The sequence below is a fragment of the Amphiura filiformis genome, chromosome 15 (assembly GCF_039555335.1).
Source record: "Amphiura filiformis chromosome 15, Afil_fr2py, whole genome shotgun sequence".
In the NCBI taxonomy this organism is placed as follows: Eukaryota; Metazoa; Echinodermata; class Ophiuroidea; order Amphilepidida; family Amphiuridae; genus Amphiura; species Amphiura filiformis.
In genome coordinates this window covers 17091232-17118392 of record NC_092642.1, presented here as the reverse complement: position 1 = coordinate 17118392, position 27161 = coordinate 17091232, and the positions used below count along the sequence as shown (strand labels likewise).

At 35.1% G+C, this 27161-nt stretch overlaps 2 protein-coding genes across 3 annotated transcripts; both read left to right on the top strand.

Annotated features, from left to right (window-relative positions):
* Nucleotides 1–879: 879 nt before the first annotated feature.
* Nucleotides 880–6425, top strand: LOC140171328 (nodal-like). Its single transcript, XM_072194568.1, has 2 exons — nucleotides 880–1294; nucleotides 3190–6425. The coding sequence occupies exons 1-2, from the start codon at nucleotides 943–945 to the stop codon at nucleotides 4143–4145; spliced, it is 1308 nt and encodes a 435-aa protein (XP_072050669.1). The 5' UTR covers nucleotides 880–942; the 3' UTR covers nucleotides 4146–6425.
* Nucleotides 6426–10682: 4257 nt separating this feature from the next.
* Nucleotides 10683–22095, top strand: LOC140171326 (stabilizer of axonemal microtubules 2-like). Of its 2 annotated transcripts, none has more exons than XM_072194567.1 (4): nucleotides 10683–10964; nucleotides 17771–17950; nucleotides 18734–18936; nucleotides 20334–22095. In XM_072194567.1, exons 1-4 carry the CDS (start codon nucleotides 10927–10929, stop codon nucleotides 21380–21382), a joined length of 1470 nt encoding a protein of 489 aa, XP_072050668.1. In that variant the 5' UTR covers nucleotides 10683–10926; the 3' UTR covers nucleotides 21383–22095. The 2 variants fall into 2 exon arrangements, with proteins under 2 accessions (XP_072050668.1, XP_072050667.1); XM_072194566.1 differs by lacking the exon at nucleotides 10683–10964 and adding an exon at nucleotides 15612–15781.
* The last annotated feature ends 5066 nt before the right edge of the window (nucleotides 22096–27161 follow it).

The following is a 27161-nucleotide window of genomic DNA, read 5'->3' as shown; positions in this document are numbered from 1 at the left end:
AAGGGGCAAGAGAAAGTAAACCAACAAATACAGAAAGCAATGGTAACAAAAATTACGGAAATACGGTGAGATTTGATTAAAGGGCCTGATGGTTTAAAATAACACTTCTTAATACCAGAACTATTTATGAATCCAGAAAAGATGTAATAATTACATATACTCTGATGAAACAAACAAGAAAAAAATGCAAAGTAGAAAAATAATATTCCAAAAAGGAAGAGGCTGGGTGGGGAAGAGAAACATTTATTTTATTTTACTAAGCCTCAACCGGAACTCAATGTTATCATAATTAATAGTTACATAGCAAACGGAATCGTGTCCAGGAAAGTGACCAATCATGTTTGAATGAGGCGTAAAAATATAACAAGCACGTGATAAATTATTTTGAACTGTTGCTCTTTATACCGTACACGTGTTAAAACTTTTAATCTTGTCAACTCCTTTGAGTCGATAATACTTACAAATCGACATGATTAATATTATCTTTAGAATTCCAATAATTACCGCTATTAGTACAAATACTTTTACTTATAACTGACATGTCAACTTAGTTATCATTAAGTCCGCTATTCCACCCATTTGAGTGGTCAAACAATAGGTGGACATCAAGTGGACATTGAGTGCACAATAGCCGCTGATGGATGACAATGTGGGGAGGAAGATAGACAGGATGATTGGATTATGATATTCATTGGTTAACCCGCGCCCTCGTGGTGAGTTAATAAGGGTATATTCAGAGCAATTCGAATCGATCAGAATTGGATTAGGCCCATTTAAGAGCTGCTTGAAGCTGATTGGTTAACTACTAGAGCTAATTAAGTTATATCAGTTCAGTTTGTTTTGGTTAAAGTCAAAAACCTCACTTGGATTTTATCCATACACCGATCAACATCATTACCATTGCTCTCTAAGTTATCATATAGGAATATTATCATCATCGACATGGAAATTTTATATTTGGTTTTGGCTTCAGTCTTCGTCACCCATTGCGTCGCATTCGATGCGGAATTTCTGCACGACGAGTCATTCTTGGAAGAACTTGATGAAATTGCTCGCTCCAAAAGGGACACGAACCAGCTACCTCATCTTCTGAATTTCAACGGCAGTATAGATGTAACCGATGAGACTGATTGGAACGCTACAGGACATTTTATCCATAACCCGTCTCCCACTTATATCATTAATTTATATCAATCTTTGACTACGGGATACAATTTGTTGCATCCGTCAAAGACAGAGAGTTTGGCGATAGAAGAGTCCGATACTGTGAGAAGTTTTGGTGCTAAGCTTGCCGGTAAGTCTATGTTTTAAATAATGTTTATTAATTTTGTTGTACGGAACGTGTATGAAACTAGGTTCAAATAAAGAATCATAACGAAAAAGAAACGGAATTATTTTTTGGCGCAATTACATACTTCAGCGCCTTATCAAACGCTCCTTTCCATTTTTAGATATTTCACTCGTTCGTTCATCATTCAACAATTCATTCAACTTCACAGTATTTTAGCTCCAAATTAAAAGTGGATCATTATGATAATTATTACCATGATTACCACAAACATTATCACACTGATCATAGTTTACTTTTTTCAAAACACTGTTTTCAAAATGTACATTCTTGGAACGAACGTGTAAAAAGTTCTAAAAACGAGTTTAACATTCGGCATTCAGCCATATTTATCTTGTAGAGACGTTATAAATCTACGGGCAAAGGACAAAATGCGAGTTTTTATTTTCAAATGTGAACTTTTGAAGGTATGATGTCCAAGATATGTGTGATCATAACACGGATATTGGTGACACCCTTGTGTTCAAAATCTGTGGCCACGTCCATTGAACCGCTTCCCATCCATGTTCAAGAAAAGCAAATGTTGTTTTGTATTTCTTATACACATCTTACCAAAACCACTTGCTCCTTTTTATAAAATATAAATGATCTCTTTATAAAACGACTGGAAAAACTGCCCCTCTGTAAAAAGTACTACATGATATAGTCTAACATTGAAAACTGCGTATATTAACCTGCACACGTGCACTGGTCACTACCTTTAGGTCAAGTCTGGCAATATACTTTCATCTAGAACTTCACTAATTTTGCTCAACAGACATGATTGACCCTTCATTTTACAGGAAACTGTGTCAGCTTTCTATTTCTTACAATTTTGGACTCAAATTTTAACTTCAAAATTTTATAATCAACCTATCCAAGAAGGACCAAATTAGCGAAGCACATCAACAAAGTCAATTTTACGGGAAGTCCACTTTCTGCATGCAAGCAGTTCTTGAATCCGTGCATGCATAAAAATAAATAATTACTATAAATGCTTCGTATTGCGGAGCATTCGGTGAAATTGTCTTCAGCGGTTATACCATTATTTTCTTTGAGTGAAACCACTGATATTAATTGCATATTATATGATTTTTATCAATATTTTTTACATTTTTGTTGACATTCATTTTAGGCCTGCATTTATATATAGATTGTGTACAAAATGTTGAAACTTAACAGTGGTTCAATTTTGTCATATTTCAGACAAGCCAATTATGTCGTCTGATGGCATACAAAGTCAAAATTATTCCTTTTCAATAAGTCGACCTCGACTTGAAAACATTAATCGGGTTTGCTCTTTCTCAAAAAAGAATTTGTAATCGCGTTTATTTAACTAAGTAAGTGGAAACATTTTACCAATCGTTCAAGAGATCCCCTACCTAGTTCAAATTTAGTTTTCTATAATTTTGGTGTATACTTTTGAAGAACTAAATATAAACTAGTTTATTTAGCCAAAAAGGGGCCCTTGCGAAGCACGGCTTTGAAGAGGGTCCCCCGTGGTAGCTAAACAAGTCGCAGTTTTTGGAGTGCGGAATGTTCAATAAAGTGGAATAAAAGGTCCACGGTGTTTCCCGAATAATTAATTTGTTTGTACTTTCCCGAAATATCGTTGAAGAAAAATGTCATGTTTTTTGTGTGTACAATCTTTGAAAAAAAAGGTTCTAAAGGGTTCGTCAACTGACCTCCAGATCTTTAGAACCCTTATTGGTCCTTATGAGCTTTCTGGTTCTTGAACTTGTACGGGACAAAAAGGTTCTAACTTCTATGTTGTAAGTATTTTCTCATGTTTATTGACTATTGTTAATTGCTACCATAAAAGTAATCAAATCCTTCCATCATTTTTGTCTTTTCTTATACAGTTCAGAATGTCTCCTCTGATGGCACCTCAGCGCAGTTCCTGGCCAAATTCAAGTTGTCATCATTCATGACTCACCCAGAAGATCTTCATCTAGCAGAGCTTCGAGTTCAGATCCGACCATCTCGGCGTCACGACACTGTTGAAATCGGCGTTCATCATTTCGCACGAAGGCCTTGCCATACTGATGCTACTGTGTTTGATTGTCTTGTAAGGAAAATGCTTTCCCAACGGCAACTGTTTGAGCGTCATCATGATTTCTACGATGGTCGAGAAGTCTTTGACGTCACCGAAGTTCTCCGGGCATGGTTAACTGAAGATGCACAATGGGATAATAATTTTGAACTTCGCACAAGACACGAGTTTAGTGACCCTAATTTGATCGTGGATATTGAAACTCCAACGGATATTTTTAGTGAAGTTGTGCTTGTTTGTTTTTCAAAAGCTTCAGTGCCTTTAAGTATTCATTTGGACGCTGGTGCGTCAGTGAAAGTTCGACAGCGACGAGGTGTAGATCGACTAGCAGCTAAACGGCAGAAAAAGAAAGAAAAAGAAGCTCGGAAATTAGAACGGGAGCGTCAAGAACAGGCTAGACGGGACAAACTTGAAAGAGAACGTTTGCAAGGAATGCAGAAAGAGATGGAATCAGGACCTTGTCGTCGTGTGCCAATGGAAGTTGACTTTCAACGCGTCGGTTGGGAACAGTGGATTATATACCCAAAGAACTTTAATGCGTATCGCTGTGCTGGCAGATGCACTGGATATTTAGACTCTGATGATAACCCAAGTAATCATGCTATTTTAGTCGGACTTTTACGGATCCGCGATAAACGCAGGGCACCAGCGCCGTGTTGTGTACCAACGAAGTTATCACCTTTGAGTATTTTGTATTTTGAGAAAGGTTCCATCGTTATGAAAAACCATGAGGATATGATCGTGCAAGAATGCGGATGCAGGTGATATGAACTTTGAACTTTGAACTATCTGTGAACTATTATATTTTCAAATGTGGAATTTTTATATCAAATGATACAGACTATAAAATTATATAAAAAATGTGTACATAGATATATATTTTATAGATATTATATATCGATCTTATTTTCAATGAAAGACCTTAATGTAATTGTATAATGCTGTCAATTCAATATTGATCATCTATTTCCATCAGAAAAATATGTCTTTTTATGCCTAATCATAATCATAAAATCCTTTAATTTCCCAATATTATTGACATGGATTTTAGTATTGCGGGTTCCGAGCTTTTCCTGATCCATTTATCATGAGAGTACACATTATACAAAATGATCAATGCACGAAGTTGGCTTCAATACATTACAAAATTTAAATTATGTTATTACATTAATTATTATTATTATGAATGAGTGGAAGAAGTATATACCGTGGCTACCCCGTTGGTTTGGGAAACTGTCAGAGAAAAAAAAAGAGAAATTATCCTGTGATTATCATTCTTAAACTTTTGAATCTTAAAATTTCAATTTTAGCAGAGCTGTGAATTGTTTAAGCTCTGGTGGCATAACCATCTTTATTTTAGCAATTAAAGCACGATAGTTTTAATACATAAAACGTTCAGCCATGTAAATTAAAGCTATAAAAATTGTATTGTAATTGACGTTCCTGATTCTATCATCCATCTGATGTGCGATGTCCCTTTTAAAGGAATTTTATTAGTAGTTACTTTTTTTAGGCGACAAAAAACACATGTTCTACGGGATCCCCGCGGGAGGACGAACTTCCCAAATAAATGTAGGGTCAGTCAGTCGATAATTTTGTTCTTGATTTTTTTTCTGGAAGAAGCTAACTGACCGTAAAAATCAGCGAAAGCTTGAAAAATCTGATTTTGTTTTCAAATATAGTATGAAAGTTATGACCGTTTAAAAAATCAATCCACCCCGAAAAACTGCTGGTTTTATTCCCTGATTTCATATAGCTAACAAAATCCCCGAAACGTAAAATCTCGATCAGTCGGGACCGTAGAACATGATTTTTTCGTAGCCTGCAAGACAATGACGTATACATTTATTAGCAGTGTATTAGATTTCTACTTCTTGAATACAAGTCAATCATGGTGAATCAATAATAATAATAAATGGATTAATTAAAATGATTAATAACCAGTAATTGTGTATATGCATTTATATATTATTGATATTAAATTAGGTAATTATTCATTCAAAGGGAGGCTGATACATGCAGCTCAAGAAGACATTGTGGAAAGAAGTTCAAAGAATACAAGTAGACATGGTAAAAACGATTTTAAACTTCCATATGAGAAAGTAAACTTGTTGAGTGCATTATCTTTTAGATTTTGATGATATAACATGCAAATTTAACAAATGTTTCAATCATTTGTAAAATACTATTCTTAACACAAACAAAAGACATGTCAATTCAACCATGATTCAACACAGTAAAATTAACATCAGTACACTCGAACTCGGCATTAGGCGGAGGCGCCGTCGTATTTAATGTATAGCTTTGGATATCTAATTATTTTCTTTATTTTTCACCCGGGTAAGTCGGGTAGAAAATAAAGAAAATAATAATATTAAATTTCCAAAGCTAACGTTAAATACGGCGCCTCCACCTAATGCAAAATCATTAAGTTCTGACCATTGTTGGTTGAGAAAGTGCGCCACCATTGGAATATATTTGCAGGCCACAAACAAGTTGCTTTCATGTTAAATCGCCTTTGCTTGTTTGATCATGATGAGAACATCTGCTACCCATCAACAAAAATGCTTTAAAACGTTAAAAAAAATAACGCTTTGATTTCGGTCAAAACGTTTTAATGACATTTAAATGTCTTTTTAGATAAAGGTAAAAAAAACATTTTCAAAACGATTTGTAATGAAACAAACATTAATTATAAAATGTTATTGCAAAATACTTTTTTTGGCAAACAATATTTTGTCAACACTTAATAACATTATGTTAGAATGTTTGCATCAACCTGTTTTCTGAATGTTATTATTAAACCATTTTATACCGTTTATATAACCTGACATTTAAACGTTTTCTATAAGAACGTTTTGTTTCCTGGGTAAGACTTGAATTGATCTGAGATGATACAAGACAAGTTAAGCATCATATTCCATCCAGATTACATTATACAAATATATCATTTTATGTACAATAGTTATTATTATATTTTGGTCTTCATGTATGCGTCATTTCATTTGTATCAAATGTTTAATAAATATTATTAACATGATTAAACGTGCTAATTGTAAACAAACATAATTCATCATTGTCATTGTTCCTTTTGTCTGAAGTGCTTACTTAAAAAAAATAAAGCAGTAACTATGGTAACTGCAATTAGTACACAGCAATAAGGATACAGCAGCCAAAGCATCAAAAATGGTGGTGGTGGTGATGGGATGGGTCTTCAAAATATTTTGTACGGGGATGTGCCGCGCAAACTTTCGGTGCTGACTTTCTATATACCAACTTTTTGCTGTTTTTCAAACACAAAAAGACCACCAAAAATATGCAAAAAGTACCCAAATTTGACCTAATTGGGCATTCTTAGGGACACTTTTTTCCTCCACTGAAAACCCGCCCATCGATATACCAATCTCGCTGAAATTGTCCCAAAACCGTGGCACATCCCATACCTCCAACCAGGGTGGCCCCCCCCCCCGGGTGGTGATGTGCGGGTAGTGATGGTGGTAACAGTGGCCTGGACATGGATGGTGATGATGATTTGATATAACGACAATAAAGTAGAATTAAATAAATTAAACAAAATTAGGACCCAATTTGTTAAAGAATTTTACTCAAATTCCCATTTAAATGATCCCAGCTTAAAAAATATTTTTGATTCAATTTAAATACAAAATCTAAACGGCGATTCAATTTAGATTCTTCCAACCAATCTATTATCATAGGATCACGTTTGGCGGTAAAATACTATAAATTAATCAAGCAGCAAAGACAATAAAAGTGTATCTTTTTTAAAATGAACAATGGAAGGAATTCAACTGCATCTTCGGAATTTGGAGAAAAAAATGCCTTTTTTTTTTAAACGTACATCTGGATCAAGTTTTTCACCGCAAGAACTTTAATCGGAGATAGAATTTAAAAAAAGATTAGAATGTCCTTCTGATATCAATTAATTTTGATTTTTTTTTAATTCGCGATATAATACACATGGCAAATGATTAAAAATTGACGTTATTAACAGTCCTCATAGTAAACTTGATGAATCTAATGATATGTACTTAAAAAAGTGTATGTAGCTGGGATAAAAAGCCGACGATCAATTGAAAATTTTGACCTTTCGTATTGAAGATATGGATTTTTTCCAAAAAACACCAAAAAGTTTAGGTCTTTTGGGGAAAAATGGATATCTTCAATATGAAAGGTCAACATTTTTAATTGATCGTCGGCTTTTCATCCCAGCAATATACACTTTAAGAACATATCATTAGATTTATGAAGTTTACTCTTTGAGGACTGTTAAATATCAAAAATTTAACAAATTTGTATTATATCGCGCGCGAATTTCAAAAATCAAAATTATTTGATACCAGAAGGACATTCCCCATATTCAGAATGCAATTCGATAGGCCTGGTGTACTCTCAGCTCCCACAAAAATACTGTGCAAACGCGTAAAACGTTAATATCCGATCCCTTAAAGGTGGGTGACCTGATTGATAGCCTCATCTCCAACTTTACCCTATCAAAATGCAGATTTTGGTATCAGGTGAAAGCTCATATCTTTCTCATTAACATATTAAAATTAGGCGTTCCAAATCGGTATATTAGCGAAGAAATCATCAAAAAACTGCCGAATTAGTCTTAAATGTGGTATGTATACCACATTTTAACTAATTCGGCAGTTTTTGAAGATATCTTCGGAAATACACCGATTTGGACCTCCTAATTTCAGTATGTTAATGAGAAAAATAAGATCTTTCATTTGATATCAATTTATTACATTATCATGATAATTATCATTAATAAAAACACCACGGTAGACTGCCAGTTTTACGCTCTATTGAATGTCAGTAATTCCATGAAGAATTAGTCGCATTTACAATGAACATTTACATGATCTTTTTGCATGAATGCTTGAAAGGGACAGTACTTTATGTTATACATAAGTTTTAAAGAATTTGATTTTAATATATCAGGTCATCATCCTTAAGTTGTCGTGATTATTGAGTTTCTGACAACGGCGTTAAAACACCGTGCCTTGTGGTTAGTTTTGTTCCTTCTAACATACAAACCGTCTCAAAAACCATTATCAACAATATCTAGGAAAGTTGTTTTTGCCTAGTAAAATACCGTAGTTTTCTGTGATTCCTTTTCTCCGAGAAGAACCAACCTTTCTTTTACGCGCTATAAAACCAATCAAGAGCCATAGGGAGTTTGATTGACAGTGGCGTCAAACGCAGTCTTTTGGGCGGGTGCGGCGTGCAGGTGCGGGTGCCTGTATTCTCTGACTATTGACCTACTTTCTCACATGCCGCAGTGTTGAGAAAATATTCGTGCCGGTTATATCCCAAACACCCACAGAGGTGATAGTTTACGGCGAGTTTTGTAATTATTACTTGATTTTGATATGTAAGTAATACGATAAAGTCGTCATAGGCAGTAATGTGTTTGTATTAAAGGAAATAACAAAAATAATTATTTAAGTAATAGAAATACTATTTGGAAATTGCAGCAAGATTTGCAGATGTTTTTATTTGAACAGTACCAGTTCACCAGTTTTGCTAGTTTTCCTAATCTTTGGGCTAAATTAATAGCATCGTGAAGGTCATATATATCATTTTATACTGATAGCTTCGGCATGTACTTAAATACAGCTTGTATGTGCATTTCAGTGTGTATACATAGGCTATTTACTTTTCAAATCTTGTGACAAATAGTGCTTGCTGATGCTTGTATAAGGTATTATAGACAAATTATTAGAATGCATGTGCACCAGTAGAAATGGCCCAGGTTGAATAAAATAAATAAACATATGAATGAATATTTTATTCCCTGGATTATTTTTGTTGGGACAAAATAATGATATAGTTTGACGCTTTGAAATACAGTTATGTTAATCATAATAAAGTTACAAAGTTAAAAAATAATATCGAAATATTGTAAAATCAAACTTTTCCCCTCATAAGTTGTATCAAAACAACATAGGCCTATTGAGGAAATTGATATGACAGATTTTTAAACTTTGATATGGAAAGATACCCCAGCCCTGTTGTCTCACCAGAGAAGATGAGCAGAAGTCTTTCTATCTGATGATAAAAAAACCTCTAGGTATGATTACGAAAATGTTTTAAATAACTATTATCTACAAAAGTTTTATAACAATGTTTTATATAAAATGTTAACATAAAGCGTCTTCTGTTATGATGTGAAGGGTTAATATAAAACAGGGAAAATCTGTTCCAACTGACCAGCAGAGAACAAAGGATAAGCAATAGATAAGATTAAAATCAAGGAAAATATGATACAACCTCCAATGGGGAATAACAAACGTATAAACGTATAAAGTTAAAAACTCTTTTAACTTTGTTTATACGTTTTGTGTTATTCCCCATTGGAAATCGATGTTGTGTCATATTTTCCTGTTTTTAATTGTGAACTTGACTTACTCATTCTTTCATTTCTCTTGACAATTTTTCATTTGCCCGCCCTATTCCTTTTAAAGGAATTTTTATTAATTCGGTCTCAGATTATAATTACACCTGGAAAAATAGAAAATAAATATTATTGATCAGAGACAAAAATGTTGTAACTACTCTCTGATTTATATTTTAATTAGATCATCAAAATATCCCCAAAATTGGTTACAACTAAAGAAATAAAGACCAATGCATTTCACTCTTCTGTTGAGAACATTTCACAAATTTGAGAAAGGAGTTGACTAGATGTTTGACTCTAAATCAATAATAATGTATTTTATTATTTAGAAGTTAACTAGTTGCGGTGGTTCAAAGCTAGTTTTGGGTGGAAAAAATCAAGTTTTTAGATTTAAAAAAAAATTGGCCAAAGATACACACGTTCAAAAAACTTCCCTATCATAAAATAATTCATCTAGGCCTATAGTGTCTGACAAACTGATATGGTTTTCAAGTTCGGGAAAAATCGCCCCAAATCCCAATAAATTTGAATAACAATATCAAAAAGTTCCCGGAAAAAGTTGCACACATATTTCAGTACCTTCCCACAAAGCTCAAATTTAGCCACCAATTAAAGCAATTTTACTGCATTACGAACACTGTACACCATATGAGCCGAAACAAACCAAAACCTGAACCCGAGACCATTATCCCTTGGTTGACGATAACGTCATCCCTAGACAACCACACCGCGACTTTAGATTCTATTCCCACACACGTATTGTATTGAACTGCGACGCTACCTCGCTACAATCATTTTGTTATTGATCAAATCAATCAATTATCCGCAGCGGTCAAAGGGCAATCGTTGGGGAAGCCAGGCTCCGCCTTTGATCACTGTCAATTTGTGTACTTGTTGGCTTGGCGACCATTGAAGTAAGCTGTTGTCCTTGATGCAAACACGACAATTAAACAACGTGGAAACTAGGCATCGATTCTTGGCAAACGCTCAGTGAATGCTGACAGCTGAATTCAGTACTTGGTGTACAAATTTGAGACAAATTTTGAGTAATTTATTGCGTGTTTTCGCCACTTTTGACGTGGATTTGCTTGGCATAATTTCACGCCAGTGCTGTTGTCCAACATGGGCAGAAAATGTATTTGCGAAATATGTTTGTGTGGGTAAGTAAGCTTAGTTAAGGGACCGTTCATAAATACTTTGGTGGGGGGACTGGGCAAAGTGTGGGGGACACAAAAGTTTTGAGTTGCACAAAGGGGGGACCAAAAGTTTTGGTTACCAAAGGAGGGGGTCAAAAAGTTTTAAACAAAAAAAGAACAAAAGAACAAGAGCATACAAAATTTTTTTGGCGCTACCGGCGCAAGATATGTATAATAAAGCCCTTTTTACCACGATTATGGCCCAAAATAGTGTAAAATACATTTTGGGGCGCGCTACGCGCGCTCATTGCCGGTATCCCATTAAAGCCTTTTTGGAATCTCAAAGACTTTACATGTATTCTACAGTCGCTATAAGAAAAGGGTGATTATGTATGTATCCCACTGATAATACCGGGTCAAAATGATGCAACCAGGATTTGTTTTTGTCTTTGCCCGAAATTTATATTTTGCCCCCTGGCTAAGAAAGCTGGCTACGCCCTGATAAACAAGTCTTAAGTATTAAAAATCTTGAGTATGTGCCCAGATGTTGCTCTGAATTTCCAATGGATAGCGACGGGGGCAGGTGGGGGCATGTGCCCTGGGCGCCACTCTTAGGGGCACCAAATTGACCAATTCAGCATCGATTCTGCGCTACTCTAAGCGATGAAATTCAAAATTTTAGCAAGCGCTTATGCCGCATTTCAGGACAAAGTCATTTGAAAGATCAATTTAAGACCGATATTCTTTCATTATAACCAAAATTAATTAGCGGTAGGCCCTATTTGTGCTCCGGCGCAATAATTATTTCAAGAATCGGGAGCGACACCTAGCCTTAGCCCTGGGACCCCCAAGCCCTAGCTACGCCACTGTCAATTTCCCTTTTTGTGTTACTTTTATTTATTTGATTACTGAGAATGAAACAAAATTACAATGCATAAATTGAAATTAAACTTCATACAAGTCACAGCATGTGAAAAACACCTTGAACTTTCAGGCCTATAATTGTGACTGAGTTTGCACAAATGGAGTAGCCCCCCTCCTCAGACTGTTTTTTAACCTCTTGGAAGGGGGGTCAAAAAAGTTTCATATATCTAAAGAGGGGGGTCAAAAAAGTTTTAGGTTCTCTGGAGGGGGGGGGTCAAAAAAGTTTTGACTCCAAAAATTCCAAGTGCCCAGCCCCCCCCACCAAAGTATTTCTGAACGGTCCCTAAACGATTTAAAATTTTTGTTTTTCAGGAGGTACTATAAACTTTAATTGATGTGAAAACAAGTTTGATTGATATTGTCTTTTGTGCAATTATGCTTTGCCTCCGGCTCAGTCTCAGAAAGCTTCAGAAGTGCCAAGGCATCTGTTCTGTTCGTTCTTCTGGGATGCATTTTTTGTTTTCTCTTTATTTTTATTTTTTAGACTTTTTGTCATCTTTGTTATGTTTGTGAAACTTGAAATCATAATCATGTAGTATGATAAAGTCTTATTCGGATTTCCTTTGACAGCTTAACCATCGCGTATACGTGCGCGACGTCAAGCGTGTGCATATTGGACCTTGTGCAAATAATACTCGCTGGACGGCCAGCAGTACGCTTAATTTGTAAAAGGAAATCTGAATAAAACTTTAATATCCCAGAGTTAATGAATCTGGTGAATGATAATGCATGTTGTAGCTGGGGACAAAGTATCAGCACAATTCAAGTTTCAACCTAAAACATGTAAAGTTAATTTTTTATTACTTCCGTGAATTGCGATCGCGCAGAAGTGCGTTGGTCAGCCAATCAGCGTGATTGTTTATCAGTTCTGTGCACAGTTGTTTGCTTGTTGTTACCAATTAGTCGGCTTCATACATATGTATTCCATCATGATAATAGTGGCGTATAGCCGAGTCATTTTGCTAAATCAGCAGTCAAAATTAGCTCAGTAATAATTAATTACCGTATTGTTTGTAATAAACGCTCCCCCTCTAATAAACGCCCCCCTCCAATTTTTCTGTGAAAATTGACAAAAATGCAAACATTTCAGTCACGATCGCTAAATTGAATGGACAAAACCTATTATGACTCAACTCCCATCCATTTCATTGCCTAATTATGGTAGAATTTCACTCATGGACATGCACTTACAGGTGTAATTTTGTTGTATTCCCCACAAAAATATCATTTTCCGTGGGCGCCGCCATCATGTATAGTGTAAATCCCTCCTTTTAATAGGAGCACCATCGGGAAATTGAACACAATTTTTAAGCTTTTTTTACTGACAATTTACTTTCAATAAACGCCCCCTTTTGGAAAAATGCAACGCCCCCGGGGCGTATTACAAACAATACGGTAAGTACATTTGGCGTTTCATTACAAAGTGCAATTGAGTGTTGGGAGTGGACAAAGTATCAGCACAATTCAACCTAAAAACATGTAAAGTTAATTTTTTATTACTTCTGTGAATTGCGATCGCGCAGAAGTGACAAGGACGTCTACTACGCGCCGCGCCGATTATCAATATGGACCATATGCCACTTTTCATACGGTACACATTTTAAATAGTAAACAAATTTTAGAAATATTGGCAAATGAAAAACATTGTATGTCACTCATACTAGTCATAGCGGCATACATCAGTTTGTTACTTTCCATACTATGGAATTGAGCAGACAAACAGTAAAAAGGATTACACAGCGACCGAGATGGTATAAGGTTGCGATAAGGTTAGAGTATTGCGTTTTGCATGTTTTCCATAGTCACGTTAGACGTATCATTTTGTACTTATTGTTTTCAATTTGCCATTAATGTGTCTTCATTTCTTTTGAAAGTTCTATTAAGATAAAATCTTTTTAATTTACTAAAGAAATTTCACATCAATTACAAAATATAATTAATGTATACGTCTGATTTACACATTTTATAATGGACATTTCTTTGACCCTGATTTTCTCGAAAGTTGTTTATTCACGGTGCCCCACAATACGTCACTATGGAATACAGCCAACAGTGTTCGATTTACCACCTGCACACCTGTGACTTTGATTCTGTGCAGGTATTGTGGTCATTTCATAACGGACCAATATTTATATTAATTCTTTGATTAGAGGCACATTGTATGTTTCTGATTCCAACTGTGTAATTTACGACTAAAATTCTACCGGTACATAGTATGCACTTGTGCAGAGTAGGCCCTACATTTGAAAAGTTACCTGCACAAAATCAAAGTCATCTGCAAATGTGCAGGTGGTAAATCGAATACTGGGGGCGTTAGTTTTAGGGTTATTTTCATCACAAAAACTGCTGGGGGGGAGCGTTTATTTGAAGGGGAATGACTATTTGAGGAAATACGGTATGCACTGCAAAGCACTTTTAGTAATGATTGGCAATTATCATACCACTCATAGGGTTTTAACTTTTAAATGCCTTTTTCAAATGTGTACTAGATAATAAAATATGCATTTAAAAGCATTGTGGTGCAAATGTATGAAATATTTGAAATTAATTGCTTGAAAATGAAGAATAAGCACTGTGGTAAAAATATTTGAAATTAATTGCTTGAAAATGAAGAATAAGTCTACTACCCGAGGTATAAAAACCTCTCTGGGTACCGGTATTTCAAAATTTGACAAAAAGGAAGAATACAGCAATGCTGAAAATGTGAGGTGATTGCATGTTGTCCATAATTAATGAAGCCTCCAACATTGACTTACAGATAGCAAATTGTATCCTTATATATTACGTCATATCTCATGCAAGGTATGTTTAACTAGAGCTATGTTTGTAGAAATTTGATTTTTTTCTGATTTTGTAAAGCACTGAGAAATTTATAACCTGTATAAATTAGCCATTTTGTTTCCTACTAGCCTTGCCACTTGGCAACGGACCCATACTCCAGTCCTAACAGCAATACTTATTCAGGACTTGAGCAAACATTATTCCAAGAAATCCATCAAACAGTGAAATGTTTTGACATATAATTGACAATTATGTGATCTGCAAATTACAGTTAATGTTTACAGAGTTACAGAGCTGTAGTGTTAAAGGTATTTGTTCTGATTTTAAAATAACCAGGATTAAACAACACCCTTCAATAGTGCTACATGATATAGGTACCGTATTAAATTAATCAATGCCTAATTACCACAATTATAAAACCTTTTCCTCTGATCAAGTTTTTAAAGATATTCAACATAAATTAGAGGCCCCTGTGAACTTTGCCCATTCAGGTAACCCCATTTGAAATTCAAAATGGACATCATGTATAGCCTGCAGCTCTTTGGGGTGTTTTTAAAGATATTCAACATAAATTAGAGGCCCCTGTGAACTTTGCCCATTCAGGTAACCCCATTTGAAATTCAAAATGGACATCATGTATAGCCTGCAGCTCTTTGGGGTGTTTTTTCTTCTTTATTTTATACACCAGAATTTACAAAAGCTTCCAAATTTTACCAAATTAATATCGATTATACCGGAAATTAATAATATCACTTTAGTAACTCTGTTGCTAATTGATCATGATGCCACTGGCTTAAAACTATGGTAACCAAAGGAAGCTTTTAGTAATGGCTCATTACAGCACAAACTTGCCGCTCTAATGGTATCACCATGGTAGTCAGAATTCTATAGATACGTCAACAAACTTACATAAAGACAGGTGGAAAGAAAAATTGTGTCTTGTGCAGTGATCGCTAACTACCAACAGGAGTAGACGCAGACTGATACATCACCGAGTTACAGTTTTATTCTAACAAATTACCAGGATTTATAAAGTGATATATTAGCGGTTCAGGAATCTATTACTAGGATATATTTTACTAGTGTCTCGATATTATGGCACCCAAAGAGTGCATTTGTCAGCTTTGTCAGTGTGGGTAAGTTGATGTAATAACTATGATTTTATGTAATCTTAAGATGTTGCAGAATTTGATTTTTAAAGGCTGTGGTATTTATGTATAATTTTCTTCAGATGAAAATTAAGAGGAAATTTCCTGATGGGGGAAATGGAATCTGTTGTTAGGAATAATGGTCTTGACTCTTAAGAGGAAAATTTATCCTGATTTTGGACTAGTTTTAGGATCTTTCCAAATGTTGCATAGAAAGCAAGATCGACTTTATAAGAATGATGTGCAGGATGATGTGTTTGGTGGTTTAAAAGCCAGGTAGTATTTTGTTCACTTTGCAAGAATTCAATTACAATCTGGCAACAGCATTTTACGACAATCTTTAGATTTTCTCCCATTTTCTTAGTGTTTAGGCTCAGAATAGAGAATAGATCACAGAATTGTGAGAATAGATTCTCAGATTGTCACAAATTTCTAGGCCTAAAGGGTTAGAACTGTAAACTGTTGGAAACATGAATCGCTAGATAAAGAAGTCAATTGCCAAATATAGAGTATTCATCAGTAAAATATATTTTAGTTTCATTACTTGCATTTTTGCACATCAGCTAATTCATGCTTTAAATTTAAATGCTGGATTGGTGAATATATGACTTATAGATTGCCCAGACAGATTGTTGCCCCTTTTTTGTGAGCAACATAAAAATTTGTTGCAGGTGACGTAGCAGAAAATGTTTTAAAAATCATATATTTTTCAGATGCACATGATTAACAGAAAAAATACATTAACCTTTTATGAATTTCCCTGTAACATTTAGCGAAAGTACATCTAAATAATATACAATAATGGTGTATCCATGACGTACACGTAAACAGGTGATCAGTACACCTATTTATGGAGCCCGTTGCTCAGGAAACAGTATGCTATCCTATTCTATTGATTTGTAATAAGCGATAGACAAAAAATACAAAACAAACGACTAGCTCGCATTGCCTGTGTTTTTGTGTGAAAGAAGCCAGGGATATACGGCTAAATAAAAACTGTTTTTCATATGGCACACATGCACATTTTGTTTTCAGAGCTATTCTTATGCACTTTTAATTTGAAAAATCCAGAAAAAAATACATATTCATGTATAAAATTCATAAGAAAAATTGAGATATTTTCTCATAGTTTGAAATCAATAGCTGTTATTAAAAATCACACTATATAATTTAGATTTGAAGCAATTTTACTTGACACACAAGTTTAAAAAAAAACATCTCGCATATGGTTTTTGGAGCATCTACAGTTGTACAGGAAATGTTGTTTTTTATGCAAAGATAATGTTATACCATACATTAACATACTTGCTGAATGCCAAGTCTAAATGCTCACAGTTAACCCAAAGACCCAGGGTTTTTTCCCATAAACCAAAAGACCTAATGTTTAGAGAAAACAATGTTATAATGACTCTATAAAGAAGGAACAAGTTGTTTACCCATTTATTTGTATCATTTCACAGCAAAATGCTGAATTAAACAAAAAATTAAAATTACCATTGATTCACATCAACAAATTTACATGCTATTACATAGGAACACGTGACAATATTTTGTTAGTTTTTCAAAATAAAGGTGTTACACGCGAATCGATACTCAATAATACTTAATAATGTGATTTGAAATGTGCACAATTAATTTTTTTTCTATCGATTTGCGTGTAATACCGTTATATTGACAAACTAAAAAATATTGTCATGTGTTCCTATGTAATAGCATGGTAATATTCAGTATTATTGCGTGGACTTGGATGTCGACCTTTTCCCATGATACATCACAATTTTCCCATGATACATCACGATTACATCGCAAACCGCTGGCGGCGCCCTTATTGCGAATAGCGAGAATTGACTTCACCATGATATGGAGCAGGAATAGCCAGAGATTATCACAACTGTATTGTTCAATTAACTTGTAAAAGAAAACCACTTGCTTTTTTAATGTCCAATTTATATCATTTTCTCTTTTACATTTCTGCAGGCGCCATCGATGCCCACACAGAGCCAAATCTACCATACTCAAGAACCACGGACCATGTATGTTAACAGAGTATGCTAATAAGTACAAGTCCTATCCAGGAGCTGGGATGAGGGAGAGCTTTAAACCCAATCAACAGATGCTGCAAGGAGGAGAACCTATGTCTGATGCTACCACACAGAGGTAAGGATCAGCCCACTTAACCATATAGTGTACACACCATTGACCAACTGTTTTTAAAATACTCCCTAAAGTTTTGGTGACGACACATGGACTTGGATGCAGTAGTGTAATTACACCAAATTTGACCCTCTGTGCAAGTTTGAATTAAATTATGACCCCTGAAACAGGTTTACATGTTCAACTGGCTTGACAAAAACACCCCTTTTTCTTGAAAATCAGTTTGGTTACATGAGTGCACACCAATTGATATCTGAGTGCCCCCAACCCAACCCCCCACCCCAAAAAAAGAAAACTAGGCATATAATATTTTGTTTGTTTGTTTGAATATTGATTAAATTATTATAAAATCTTACCACTTTATCTTTATCAACCATTGCCTTTTAACATTTTTAGTATATGGATTATGAATGCAAAAAAGAGGAACAGAAAAAAAAACCCAGAAAGATAAACTAATCCTTTTTGCTCATAGAATATCAAGTACCGGTAGTTAAGCAGTAAATAGAGTTACGCATCGTGAATCAGAACAAACAAACACATTGGCAATCAATTTTGTGATGCAAGAGGAAGCTGATTTTACAAACATAACAAAAGAAAAGGATTGTTACTTTTAACTTGCAAATAGACAAAGGAGGTGACTTGACTTGTCCAAAATTGAAAAGTAATTCTTGAGGAGAACTGAATGCAAAACCAAACTTCATTGGTGCAACTTTCTAAATATACCACATCACATAGCCTACCAAAAACAATGAATAACTAATAATTTTCTTTCTTGTTTCCCCACAGACTTGATTACATCCCTCACGATGCACAACGCCCTGCTCCCCATGTTCCTGATGGTTACAGAAAACCTGATGGTGATTTTGACCTCTTGACCTCATACACCAAAGACTATCCTGCAAGAAAAGCTGATATGCCCAAGAGTTTTAGGGGTACACACACAAACCATGTACCAACTGGTGAATTCAGGGGACACCCAACATACACAGGTAAGACTAATGGCTTACAAATGAGAGAATGTTCTTAGACATCCAGTAGTTGAAAATAGAATTTGGAAATCAAGTTTGGAAGCTTCCCTATATTTGGCTATTCAATTTAAAATCCACACTACCCCTTTGGAAGATTTAGCTAAAGTCTTCCACAGAGGGAGTATAAGTTTTGAATAGAACAGACACATTTTGGGTAACTTCCATTTGAAATACTCACTCCAGTTGTGAAAGATATCTAGGTAAAGCTATAATACAGGGGAGTATTGGTTTCAAAATGATTTACCCTGACCAATTACATTTTAAAAACTTGCTCCACCTGTGGAAGGTATTTCCAAAATCTTCCACAGGGGTAGTGTTTACTTCAACTGGAATAGCCCATTGCATCTGGAACCTCCAGAATTCATCAGGCATCTGACCTGCTGGATGGGTTACATGATAGATAACTATGTATCGTCTTGATGGCTTAGTCCCATACATGAGATAAAAGTTCAAACTGAGTCCTCCTGTCTTGTTTAGTGATGGTTGCTTTTAATCTCGGTCCCAGATGACTTCTTTGATGCATGACTCTCACAGATGACTCTTTTGGTGCATTCCACTCATACTCTCTTATGCCATCTATCACACAACTAGTCCAGTGGTCAGTTGCCTGATGAGATCTGGAGTCCAGACACACATAGCAAGATTGCAAAAGCATGTTTCAAAATTTGATTTATTTTCAAACTCTGGAGGCAATGGTGTCTTCCAGTGATAACTAGAGTGAGGGAGGAGACTTCCTTCTTGGAAAATATTAATAGGTAAAATCTTGACAAAAAATATTAATAGGTAAAATCTTGACAAAAAATATTAATAGGTAAAATCTTGACAAAAAATATTAATAGGTAAAATCTTGACAAAAAAGATAGATCAGCCCTTTGTGAATCCTCTGTCTTATTTAACAAGGATTTTTTAAAGACCAGGTTTTTGCCCCCTAGGAATGCTAAACCTTAAAAATTGCAAATTGTCATGCACTTCATGTGAATTTGTTCAAATTTACATCATATTTGACCATTTTAACTTTAAAATGGCAATGGCTTTTTAGCTTGTTTCATGCATATTTGTACCAAGGGACTAGATTATCTCTACAAAGAAATCTATGCCACTGTGAAGAATTATTCATGAGTTAAAGAGTTATACTCTAAAGGCTTAGAAATTTCCATTTTGAAGCCTTCTAAAAACAGATGAACTTCACCTAGTCGTCTTCGCCCAATTAAATGACTCTTTTTGTTTTTCTCTCAAATGTATCCATAGACTTGCTCCTCTGTTCAAAGTTTGAATGTATTTTCCTTTCTGTTAATTTAAAATGCAAATTAAGACACCTGATAAATATAAAATCTACATTGTTTTTTTCCTTTCTCCAGATGACTACCGCAAATGGGACCTTGCACCAAGAGACGCCCCGAAACCGCAGAATGCCTACATACCTCCAAATGCAGCCTTTGATGGAGTTTCTACTTTCACTCGGGACTATGCCCCTAAGAGAGCTGAAATGCGACCAAACATGAAACCATCAAACTCTGCATATCAATCCCAAGACCCACTAGATGATAAAACAAGTCATCGCTTGGACTATATTCCCCATCAGGCACAGGCTCGCTATGTGCCGCCAAAGGAGGCCTACAAAAGAAACAAGCATCCATTTGACAGCATGACAACGTTCAGACGTGACTTTACCGGTACAAACGCACCACGATCGGACAGCTTCAAGCCTCCAGTTGATGCACTCCATTCTGATACGCCGTTTGATGACAACACTACTTTTAAAACTGATTACAGACCATGGGAAGGGCAGCGCCCCCAACCCCACGTACCAGAATCATGGTCAAAACCAGCTGGTGAGATGGACTTAGCAACAACATCAAAAATCGCATACCCACCTCATCAGATCAGACCACCAAGCCACAAGAGGCCAAAAACGACTGGTCGCATGACAGAAGCGCCTTTTGACGACCGCACACATTACAGTCAAGATTTCAGGCAGTGGAGCAGTGTGCCCGAGAGACGCGGTGACCCAACACAGAAGCCTTACCAGAGGCCAGACTTACCATTTGAGGGAACGACGAACTATAGGTCTCACTATATCCCGAAACAAGCGCCCCCAGTACGTAGCCTGGGCCCTGATCGTACAGCTAATCTTAGCTCGGAACCATTTGATGATCGCACCATGTATAAGACAGAATACATTCCTAAAGAGAACGCCTTATGTCCCGCTATTAATTTATCAAATGCTGGTTATGAATTCACAATGTTAGACCAACGTGGACATGAAATCTGGGCTATGAGAGAAGCGCAGAGACGGAGTGCCGGTTCTAGTAGAGCAGCCAGTGCAATAGGGATGCGTACCGGTAGCGGAAGTATGCAGAGAACACCCACACAGCAACTCTCAATGGAACAAGCCACTCTAGCTTGAAAGAGCACCAGAGACGTTGGTAAAATTGTATCCATAAACTCACTCTCAGCACTCATGGATGCTCACTACAGTGAAAAAGATGTGTGCAATGGGACCTGCTAAAATCAATCAGCCAATAAGAGCCGATTCAAGCAGACCATGCACTCAGGAGCCACAGCTGTATTCAAATACTCAAAGTCAAGTGTAACATCATCACAAGGCTTGTAAATGGCATTTTCTTGGTTGACATAAAAACAATCAAGTTAGATATGCTGAATTAGCCCAAAGGGGGCATGTAGAAAAAGGGGATAGTCATATTGTAGGGAAATAGTCCCTGCAATTCTGCTCCGTAAAATTCATGTTTTCCATGTTTCTGTTCAATTATCAAAATTCAGTGCAAGCATTGCATTATGAAAACTCAATGCCCTTAAAGTGCTCAAAAGTTATGTTTTAATGCATTCAATTTCTTTGATATATTGGAATGTATTCTAAACAATTTCTTTAGTTCATGGCTGTGCTGTATAATTACAAGGCTACACCTTGCGCACCAGCGCATCACTCAACCTAATCAGGGATCATGAGAGTCTGACAGCTGGACTGATTGATTTAAAGTCCAGGTAAATTAATCTCTATTTGGCGACGAAAAAATACCTGTCTACGGGCAGACAGACCTTTCAAATATAGGGTCGGTTGGTCTGGCATTTTTCTTTTTCTGGAGGCTAAAATTTCATCAAAATCTTGACAAATCTGAAAAAAAATCTGAAGATTTTTTGCAAACATATTGTTTTTAAACTTTTTCAGCCAAAATTAATAATTTTTTGCCCCAAAACAGCTGATTTTACATAATTTTAGCAAAATCAGCTTTATTTTGCCATGTTTAATTTATCTATAGTCTCTACATAACTTGGCAATATCAGTATAATAAAATACTTACCGTAATAAAATAATGACATCATCACCCATGTTATATAGCTATATAAGGCGATTGAAAAACAATTTCCTTTGATTCTCTAATTGAATTCCACCTTTCTCTTCCCTTTCAATACCCTCATCCCAAGAGCAGCTGACATGTTGGTATTTTGGTAACTATTTTGCTCATATTACCCCCTTCCCCACACCCAGAATATCTGTTGAAATCATAATGTCACCCTTCTCCATACCAACAACTTTTGTATCATAGAATCTATTTTGTATACTGAAATATATACAATGTAGCATAGAGCAAAAACAGTTGATGACAAATTAAGCAATTTTGGAGATGGTCGAGGTGTGTGTAAAATACAGTTTTTGATATGAGAGAGTGGATAAAAAAAAAACTGAAATATTTTTATGGCGGTTTTAGTTGTGCTAATTTTGGAAACATGAGTCACTGTCTAATTGTAATTAACACTGTTGAAAGTTTGGTCTTTTAATTAATATCTTAATTTGTTTCTTTTGTTTTTTATTTCGAGCATGTTCAGTTATACATGCACCATGCATGATTGAAGGCTCTAATGTGGATGGATTCATAATCAGTCAAGCAAGCAATCTTAGAGTTGTTCTTACAATGCTGGTGCAATGTGTACCAATTGGCAATCGCTTTCCTTTTTGCTTATTAATTTACAATGCATTTGTATTGTCAAATGACTAAAGAAAGAGGTACGCAGTGTTAAAGCCATATTGTAACATTTGCTGAGGAAGATTTCCTCAAGTTCTGTCATAATTCTGATGTTTACATGATTTTAATTACACATTAATGAACTAACATACCATGCAAAAGTCATGCCCTTAATAAATAAAGATGTGTCCCATTGGTTAATCCATACAATTGAAATTAGTCGAATGCCTACGTTGATGACACTGTTAGTACATGGCGTGTGGAATGGTCATAACACATCAATATGATATATAGGATGAACTCAGTCACAATCGACAGTACACGCATATAGGCAACATCAGCACTGGAATTAAATTGTGATTTTTTTTCTTCAGCTCAGAATTGAAAAGGCAACTTTATCTGACAGTAAAAACCAATATTTTGTAGAAAAGAATACAAATCTATTTTATGGAAATGTTACAATATGGCTTTAAAATAATGTTAGGTTTTATGACATTTTAATTAACATTACAACAAGTAATCCAAGTATGTGAATAGTAAATCAGTTTATGCCTTTAAAAAATGTAATAATATGAACAATTAAGTTGCTGAAATTATAGACTATAGTATTTTTGTACCTGTTGATAGCTTTGGTTAAATGGCATCTGGTTATTTTGACATCTTTAGTCAATCAATCAATTACTTTAATGGCAGTTGCATTGGTATAGAAGGAGGCTATTGATCTCTGTCTTAATACCTGGTAATTGCATATTGATTTAATTGTTAGGATATCACACCATACAAATATTGAGTGATGATGTTCAGATAGCGCTGGTCAAATTTATGCCAATTTCTTATTTCTTATTTTTATTTGTAAAGTTTCTTAGTCAAATTGTCAAAGTAATGAGAGGGGTATAAGTCAAATTCTTTGTACATGTATTGGGGTTAGAGCTTTTAAAATGAACAAGTTTCAAACTTAAATAAGTGATATATTTTGACTAAATTGAAAATAACAAAATGAGTTCATAATTCAGAAAGTGACAATTTGTACACTTTCATTCAAAATAATACATGTAGTATATCATGATTTGGCGACACAATTAATACCAAGGTACATGAGCATCATAGGTAATTAACATTATAAGGAATATAATGAAGCTATTTAATTAACAGCAAAGTCTTTTAGACCGATATAAGGTTTCCGGTTGCCATGGTAACTGCCAGGCTTGTGTGTATGGTGGTGCAGGGTCAGTGTTAATTAAGTGTGTTATTCAACAGGCTCTGTATTCCTGGTAAACTATGCAGAGAAATTGTTTAGGATTGATTTCACTACACACCAGCTTGGTATGTTGCCTTAGCAACCAGGTGTTTCTAGAAGGAAATTGTATCATCAATTGATATAGGGCCACAAATGTATTGCAATGGATTGATTTGTGGAGCAGGAATTTGTGAATCAATTTTATTTTATTGATTGTTTATTGAAAGAAACATGTTTATTGAAAGAAATATTCCATCCAAGATATGCAATGTACTAAAAATGAAAATTATTTTGTTGAACATAAAAGTTGTACATAAAAAAGATATAAAACTATAGAAAATGTCTAAAATGGAATTGATTGTACAGTAAATAGACAATGCAAACATGCATGCATGTTGTATGTAGGAAAGAGCTTACGGTTTGCTGCACAGAGCTAGAATATCATCGCAATGCTAAATTTGATAGTCCTGAATATTTGGTTTTGTTTAGATTTTTTTTTTACGAGAATCATCTTTGATTCGCACAGATTACAAGAATCTTAGCGAGAATCAATTTTAGTACAATTCTAACCCTGTCAGGCATATTTGCCGGTTTAATTGTACTATTTCTTCATAACACCTTGATGAGGTGATAAAATGGGTTGTGAGCTATAAAAGAGAAACCAAATATCTGGATTATAACTTTAAGGGATCTAAAATGAGCGTTTATTGCGTTTCGACAGTATTTTTTGAGGGACATGAGAGCACCTCAGACCTATCGATTGCATTCTGAATACTGAAGCATGTCTTTCTGATATCAAATAATTTTCATTTTTGAAAATCACAATATAATACAAATTTTATGACAAATTATAAAAATTTGATATTTTTTCAAATTTTGATATATAACAGTCCTCGAAGTAAATTATATAAATCTAATGATATATTCTTAAAGTGTATGTAGCAGGGAGGAAAAGCCGACGGTCAATTGAAAAATTTGACCTTTCATATTGAAGATATAGATTTTTTCCCAAAAGACCTAATTTTTGTTGGGTGTTTTAGGAAAAAATCCATATCTTCAATATGAAAGGTCAAAATTTTCAATTGATCGTCGCATTTCATCCCACCTACATACACGCTAAGTATAAATCGTCAGATTTATAAAGGTTGCGTGAAGTACTGTTAAATATCAAAAATATCAATTTTAATGATTTGCCATAAAATGTGTATTAATTTGCAATTTCAAAAAACAAAATTATTTGATATCAGAATGACATTCTTCGTATTCAGAATGCAATTCGATATGTCTGATGTGATCTAATGTCCCAAAATAAATACTGTCCAAACGTTCATACCCCAGCCCTTAAAGACAAGCATGAAGTATATTTGATTTTTAATTGAATATCCCTATGTTTTCTCTTGTATTATCTCATTGATTTCCAAAATAAATCTTGTATGATTCCCATGTGATTCGTGTATGTGCGCTGTGAGTCCTGCAGTGGTAGAAGTTCTAAAGTTCTCTATAAGTTCTTTTTGGAACAGCCTCGTGTGTCACATAATTTACATTTTGGCTATTCTAGTTGAAATACACACCCCCTATATGGAAGACATTACCTTATTCTTCCACACAGGGGGTGAATATTTCAAATGGGGTCACCGTAAGCTAACCCAATTTCAAAGTCACACTCTCTGTGTGGGAGATTAAAGTCATGTCTTTTATGGGGTGTATGGATTTCAACTGGTATAGCCCATTTTGTTACATTGAATGATGGTGAATACTAATTTAATTGTTTTGATCTGGCATAATTGTAAATAAATAGATTTCCACATGTGTAATACATGTAATGTAAAATTGTAAATAATATGGTAATGCATGATACTGTACATAAACATATACAGCTCAGTACTAGAAGAGGGTATGTTAGTTTGTTGTTTGCCGGTTAAACTATAGACAACGTGTATTAAATAATAGAATGCTTGAAACATATTTTTTGACATTTAAAGCTGCCTTAGTAAGAACTAAGCATTAAATAAAGAAAATAATCAAATAAATCAAACTTTGTGTGCTTGTTTATTCTTCTTCTCATACACATATAACTAAGTATAAAGCCTCCAGCATACTTTCCTACCGCTTGCCGCTGCGGGAAGCGGCAGGGCGTTTCAACCAATGACAAGCATTTATTGTGTCCGTTTTGTCTGCAATGCGCGTGCGCCACTCAGCGGCAAGCGGCAGGGTAGTATGAAACCAGCATAAGCCAACATTTTTGTATACATATATTTTTGTGATTGCAAACATTTTCACGGAGTGATGACGGGCCTCTATCAAACCACCAAATATGCAAAAATAAAACCAAGCAAAATGCACCTGATATAGAAGTTTTAGACCACCCAGGCAGGCATGGGTGGCCCTACTGTCCTTTTTTGGTCTCACAATTGGAGTGCATTTGAAAACAATTCAAGAATAATATGGATGTTCGAAGTAAACACAGCAAAATACTTCAACACATTTGAATCTTGTGATCTCACACCACCAAATCAGAGTCCCATAGAGATATGTGCTAAATATGCCTTAAGAAAGCGTCATTTTTTCTTCACAGGAGCGACTCAGTTTTAAGCGACAGCTATCATGGTTGAAATCAGCCCTTGCCTGATCCCTCTGGCTGGGAAAAAATATAGGTTGACCGTCATTATTTTTTACGACTGGCCCTCGAAGTCTACGATGTCTGGGAATTGCCTATTTTACAGGCAAAACCATGCTAGTGTTTCTGTAAAGAAAAGGCTGCTTAAAATCATTAAAAGTTATTTGATCTCGCCCATCTGTGGTACACTTGCAGGATATAATATTACTAATCATGACCAATCCAAATTTGGCTAAAATTATGCAAATTTCTGCTCATTTTAATGCTTAAATTGAGAATGCATGGGTTTTTCTAAGAAGTGAAATTAAGGGCGCACAACGATATAACGGTGGTGTGAAATCTTGTACAC

Bases quoted from the DNA above. Each gene is read 5' to 3' on its own strand.
- LOC140171328 (XM_072194568.1), top strand. From the start codon at position 943: ATGGAAATTTTATATTTGGTTTTGGCTTCAGTCTTCGTCACCCATTGC. The intron at 1,295-3,189 runs GTAAGTCTATGT...TTTCTTATACAG, and splicing joins TTTTGGTGCTAAGCTTGCCG to TTCAGAATGTCTCCTCTGAT.
- LOC140171326 (XM_072194566.1), top strand. From the start codon at position 15,741: ATGGCACCCAAAGAGTGCATTTGTCAGCTTTGTCAGTGTGG. The intron at 17,951-18,733 runs GTAAGGATCAGC...GTTTCCCCACAG, and splicing joins TCTGATGCTACCACACAGAG to ACTTGATTACATCCCTCACG. The intron at 18,937-20,333 runs GTAAGACTAATG...TCCTTTCTCCAG, and splicing joins GGGACACCCAACATACACAG to ATGACTACCGCAAATGGGAC.